This window comes from Nicotiana tabacum, chromosome 12, assembly GCF_000715075.1.
Source record: "Nicotiana tabacum cultivar K326 chromosome 12, ASM71507v2, whole genome shotgun sequence".
Lineage (NCBI taxonomy): Eukaryota > Viridiplantae > Streptophyta > Magnoliopsida > Solanales > Solanaceae > Nicotiana > Nicotiana tabacum.
This window is the reverse complement of record NC_134091.1, coordinates 125818023-125824207: the sequence shown is the minus strand read 5'-3', so window position 1 is coordinate 125824207 and position 6185 is coordinate 125818023. Positions and strand designations below refer to the sequence as shown.

The 6185-nt window shown below is 38.6% G+C and overlaps 1 protein-coding gene across 1 annotated transcript; it reads right to left on the bottom strand.

Annotated features, from left to right (window-relative positions):
• Positions 1–942: 942 nt before the first annotated feature.
• On the bottom strand, positions 943–5755 carry LOC107808897 (tryptophan synthase beta chain 1). The gene is made up of 5 exons (XM_016633459.2): positions 5326–5755; positions 3892–4248; positions 1772–2214; positions 1531–1625; positions 943–1325 (listed from the first exon to the last, which is right to left on the bottom strand). Exons 1-5 carry the CDS (start codon positions 5668–5670, stop codon positions 1150–1152), a joined length of 1416 nt encoding a protein of 471 aa, XP_016488945.1. The 5' UTR covers positions 5671–5755; the 3' UTR covers positions 943–1149.
• Positions 5756–6185: the final 430 nt, after the last annotated feature.

Here is a 6185-nt window from a genome sequence, read left to right as displayed (position 1 = left end):
CCATTTATTATTTTATAACAATGTTGCTTCGTCTTCTCGGTTACCTGATAGTGTATCGTGTAGTTCATTATAAAAATGATAATTTTGTATCAAATTTATTTATGTTCAAAATTGTAGTTTGCGATAATATAATGAATGTTATTGATAACGGTATTGTTGGGTATTTGTGATAATTTTTAGAACTTGTGGGTATAAGTCATATTTTATGTTTCCCAAAAATAAATTTGGGAAATATGTTTTGAAAACTGATGTCCAAACACATTTTCATCTTCAAACCAAACTTCACCAAAATCAGATTTTTCAGAACAAATTTGGAAATTTATGGTCCAACGGTAGCTTAATTTAGTGTGAATGATCTCACGGCTCCCGATTTGAATTTTTGTATTTGTGTCTAGACAACTCACATTTCATTTCTTCTTTTAGTTTATGCTACATCAGCCCCATAGAATTTGGTAGATATGAGGAAGCTAGAACTTCTATATACTTTTTAGTTTATGCTACATCAGCCCCATAGAATTTGGTAGATATGAGGAAGCTAGAACCTCTATATACAACAACAATAACAAATCGGTGTATTTCTATAAATGGGGTGTGAGGAGGGTAGTGCGTACGCAGACCTTAACCCTACCTTATAAAGTTTCCGATAGACCTCGGCTCAAGGAACAGTGGAGACAAAGCAACAAGTAGCAAACAATAGTAACAACAATATATTAAGTTAACGGGTGCGAAAGCTAGACCTTCTATATGAGATAGCTAATCCGACTATTTTAGTACAAAATAATTTCCGGGACTAATTGATACTCATAAGTTCATAACCAAATGTAGGATAAGATAATCGCACATTTTATCCCGAAATTGTTATCCCTTGTCTCCCCAATCACCACCAACCAAACGACACTTAGTGTGTTTCTAATGAGATAAAACAAGCAGCACACCAGCAACTCAAACAAAAACTTTTCAAGAAAAATCTTTATTCATCAGAAGGGCATTTGGCCATACAATAAACCTGTTTAACTCAGTTTTTATTCATCAGAAGGGCATTTGGCCATACAATAAACTTGTGTTTAACTCAGTTTCCTAAAGTACAGCGAGTACAACAAACTTGTTTCACTCAATTTCCTAAAGTACAATAAATCCATAAGGATTCAATTAAACCTTCAAATAATTAATAGCTGTGTGAACATCCTTATCTCCTCTGCCACTGCAGTTGAGCACCACCTTAGTTCCATTGGGTAGAGTTGGACACAACTTCTCCAAGTAAGCCAGTGCATGAGATGTTTCCAGGGCAGGAATAATGCCCTCTAACCGAGATAATCTCTTGAAGGCTGCAAAGAGCATTCGGACAGCAGGAAAAATCAGTGAAACTTAAATGGTACCAGCAGAAGCAATTACAAAAGTTAAAACCAAGCGCAAGCCATTTGTATTCTTTTTGTCTTAGTCCTCAGCTAAACACTAAAAGAGAGTGAGTTCAATGGAACCCAAGCAGAAATCAAGCTCGGAATTAAGAACAAGTAGAAAGTCAACAGTCACCTTCTAAAGCCTCCTCATCTGTAATGCTGTAATACTCTGCTCGTCCTAAATCTTTCAAAAAACTGTGCTCTGGCCCAACTCCAGGGTAATCCAATCTAGTATGCCACAAGGAGGAGAAGAAAAGAAAAGCAAACATGAACCAGTGAGTCGCTGTAAAGATCTACAGGGAAATGACCTGTTCCAACTTTGATTCTAACAAAAATAAACAAATTCATGAACCCAGAAGAAAAAAAGTTATTACCCGGCACTGATAGAATGGGGCTCAACTATCTGCCCATCTTCATCTTGCAGCAGATAGCTCATAGCTCCGTGCAGTACTCCGACCTCTCCCTTAGTCAAAGTTGCAGCATGTTTTCCACTATCTATACCAAATCCGGCAGCCTCTACCCCAATCAACCTAACATCTTTATCATCAACAAACTCATGAAACAGTCCCATAGCATTTGAGCCTCCACCAACACATGCAACAAGCACGTCTGGTTTCCCGCCCCATTTTTCCAATGCTTGCTTCCTTGTTTCTTTACCAATCACCGCATGGAACTCTCTTACCATCATGGGGTACGGATGTGGTCCTGCAACAGATCCAAGTATGTAATGAGTTGTTTCAACATTTGTAACCCAATCCCTTATAGCCTCTGAAGTGGCATCCTTGAGCGTAGCAGTCCCGGAGTGGACTCCTCTAACCTGCATGAAAATTATGGAAAATGAAATCAAGAATAGCTCTTTATGATCAATTAATAAAAAACTGGTTCAAACACTTTGAGAATGCAGTCATTCTTATATCGAATATAGAAGCTATAGTTTGCAATTTGACATGTAGCGAAGAGGAAGAAAAGGAAGCCAAAGGTAACCAGCAACCAAAATACTACTTTTTCATTTTTATTATGTTTCAGATATACTGTGTGGGTACATGCTTTAGATGAGTCCAGTTGTTAGCCCACTTGGGGTGGTCCTTTTTATCAGTAAGTTATATTTTATAAATAGAAGCAGCCAAGCACTAAGCTAATGTTGGACATTACAAAACGAGAGGCCCCTCTATACAATACAAAAGAAGATGCCAGCAAGCCTAAACATCTGTATTTTAGAATCTGAATTGATCTAGTTCTGTCTTCAAAACACCTTAAGTTCCCCTCTTTCCTTTGTATCAAACAGACACATGTTGAGATTGTCCTCCAGCTCTTTTAAGAGATATGTGAAGGTTGCAATTTCCCCACCCAATCCAAATGTTGTCTGATTGACTTTGGCATTATCAAATGCTGTTCAAAAATGCTGCAGAACAGGTACCACACAGCTGTGTTGCCGTAATACAATGCAGGAACAAATGGTTGGTGGTCTCCTCTTCCCTGTTGCACAAAAGCACCTGTTGTACATGGTTATCCCTCTTCTCTGTAAATTATTCTGGGCGAGGCAAGCTTCATGGGCAGCTCCCCACATAAAGCATGCAACTTTATATGGGGCTCTTGATTTCCGTATCATCTTTCAAGGCCACTGGAGGAGTGGGGGCAGCAGTTTGTTCCATTGTTTAGCAACTTGTAACATAACCTGACTGAGAATAAACCCTTTTTTTGCCCCTTCCAGATGAGTGAGTCAGCTTCCTCCAAGATGGTCTTTTAGAAGGTGAAATAAAAAAGACAGTGATGGCTTTCACAGGTGTTGCAACAACACAATTTCCAGGTAAACTTCTTCCTTGCATTTGCGTGTGCATTCATTTCGCTCGTTCATAGATTTTAAAAGTAACTCCCTCTCCCTATCTATATACATATACTCTCATGATATGTTCCACATCATCAGAATTGTATCAGATACTAATTCCTCCCATTTACCGATATTCGGAGCTCAAACTTTTGGTCACTGAAACTATGGACTGCACTTACCACGTCACAACTCCAATTAAGCATCAGATGCAAGAGAAAACTTACTCCTTCCTACCAAAATTAAAATTCTAGTTTGATTTTACACGGTGAGAAGATGCCGGGCCCTTCCATTTCTTATGAAAGAACATTAAAAAAAGTTGTTTTAGAAAAAGGAAAGAACACCCCTTCTAGCCTTTTCTCCCCTTTGTTTCGAGTGTTTGGCAAATGTTTTTATGAGAAAATGAACATTCATTGACGAACATTAAAGAAGAAAGGTTGACATTCAATTTGGTTGTGTGTGGGGGGTGAGGGGTGTATATATGTAGTAAACATGCATTTAAGTGGGCATAGAGAAGTTACCACACAATTTAAACGACAAATTAATGAAAGGAACACAGGTGAATTTCACTGAACAGAAAAGTCAGTAAGTAAATTATTTGCAACTTTCCAATAATCTCGTAGATAAGCTAAGAACACATCACATAACTCATAATCGTCGGAAACAAACCTCAGCTCCAAGCAGCCGCATTCTGAAGACATTTAGTGCTTGTCTCTCCATATCTTGAGCACCCATGTAGATAATACATTCCAAACCAAAGCGAGCACAAACAGTAGCAGTAGCAACACCATGCTGACCGGCGCCTGTCTCAGCAATGATGCGTTTCTTGCCCAAGCGCTTGGCAAGCAAAGCTTGGGCAACAGCATTATTGATTTTGTGGGCACCAGTGTGGTTAAGATCTTCCCTTTTCAGGTAGATCAATGGTCCTTCGCCGTCTGGACGTTTGTAGTGCTCAGTAAGTCTCTCTGCAAAATAAAGAGGGCTCTCTCTGCCTACATAATCTCTCAATATTCCATCTAGCTCTTTCTGCAGACAGCATAAATTAATTAAAAGATTAGACGCTTTACGTAGGACATCATAAGCCTTCACAACAAATAGGATGGGGGGGAAAAGAGGTGTTAACAAAAAGAAAAAGTCATAGCTAAAATTGCTTTTTCAGAAGAAAGACTTGAACTGTGCTGAAAGTCTAACAAAGGTTTCACTCCTGTAATTTGATAAATACTGTATGAAAAGCCTTTCTTGCCACAGCAAAATAACTTCTATTATACTAAGCCGAGCGTCTTCTAGAAACAGCCTCTCTGCAAGGTAGGGATAAGGGTAGGTACACACTATCCTACCCATTGTTGTCAGGGCTACAGAACTTTTCAAGAAAAGGAATTGCATTTGCTAGTTGAATATCGGCCTTACTTGGGTCCAATATATTCAAGAGGTAGAAAGACATAAACTTTACATTACCAACTTACTTCGCTAATCAAGGTTGATGACTCGATTGAACTAGTAGTTTAAGAGGGATATACAGCACGAATTGCGCCACTTATCAATCCCGATACCGAGGGTAAGCCTTGGCCTTGGCGTTCGCACAATTGAAAGCATCCTCTTTGCAAAAAATACATGGGAGATGCTGCTTGTGGTATATGCCTACTCTTCCCTATCCCAAGTTAGTCAAGTAGCCAGGGGCTAAGCATGTGTGACCAAGGGTGGTCAACTGAACACCCTTGGCTGAAAGATTATATTGTATACAGGGTAAAATATTACTTGTTATTGATTAAAATATAGACTATGAACACCCTTGCATAGCCCACTCTTATTGAACTGCAAGTAGAAAAATGTAGAAGATCGAACGATAAAGCACTAATTCCTGAAAATTGTTGTCAGCTATATCGCATTTTCAATTTGTTTAGCATATCCTACGGCACAATGCAGGGTCAAAATATAATAAAAATTACAAAAGCGACCAAACGATATGAAATCAAATCACCAATCAATATTCAATCAGTTCAATACAAAATAATTGTAATTTAAGGAAAACGAATTCAAACCACCAATTTGAAAATTTTATGCAACTGGAATTATATATACAAAATATAAAAAATCAGCGAGAACCTGAAAAGCTTCGTCGGTAGCGAGCGATTTGAAGGCGGTCTCAAGCTCGTCAAGAGCGTGCATTAGGGTTTCAGGTACGTATTTCCCGCCAAATTTACCAAACCGGCCAAACGAATCGGGACGCAGGAGAACCGCTGGTTCAGCAGCCTCTTGAGCCGCCATTGATTCCTGTTTGGTAAGGACACAGGAAATTGAGGAAGGGCAAGATGTAGTTTTGTCGAATTTGAAGGGTATTTGGAATTTAGGGAAGTAAGAGGCGGAGGAGGCGGCGGAGGACGAGAGGCGGCAGCAATGTTTGGAGGATAGAGGTGAAGCTGTTTGAGCAGTGGAGGAGGAGAAGGCCATGTTTGAATGATAAGAATTAGTAATAAAAAGTTGGAATTCTACTTTTTGTCTTTTGAGAGTAACAAGAGGGGACGAATAGTTTAAATAGGGAATATTGTGAAACGTGGCTCGTTTTGCCTTTCACAAAATCCTATTTCTGACCGAACAACAAACACATTCATTATGTATGATACGAGCGCCTCTCGTATAGTCTCAGCCAGTCGGTCCGCCACTTAGATTTAATTAATATTAAGATGCCTCAGATTTAATTATCTATATCTATATTTATCTATATTATTATATATTAGTATTAGCATATAAATACTACGCAAAGTTAAAAATGTGTCCATCGTGAATGAATTATTGTTTACCCTTAAAATCGGATAATAATTAAATTTGTAAGTGTTTTAAGGATATGTGATTTCATTTGGCACAAACTAAGAAATATAAGAATTGAAATTAGAAATTAACTGTAAAATAAAGCAAACCAATGTAACGCGCAACTTTGGCTCTCGAGCTAGGTCGCCCTCGAACCA

What these genes read in the sequence shown, in the direction of transcription:
- LOC107808897 (XM_016633459.2), bottom strand. Translation starts at nt 5,670, where the DNA reads ATGGCCTTCTCCTCCTCCACTGCTCAAACAGCTTCACCTCTATCCTCC. An exon ending in TGCGGCTGCTTGGAGCTGAG is followed by an intron (nt 2,215 to 3,891) that starts GTTTGTTTCCGA and finishes ATTTTCATGCAG; the next exon opens with GTTAGAGGAGTCCACTCCGG. An exon ending in CCCCATTCTATCAGTGCCGG is followed by an intron (nt 1,626 to 1,771) that starts GTAATAACTTTT and finishes GTGGCATACTAG; the next exon opens with ATTGGATTACCCTGGAGTTG.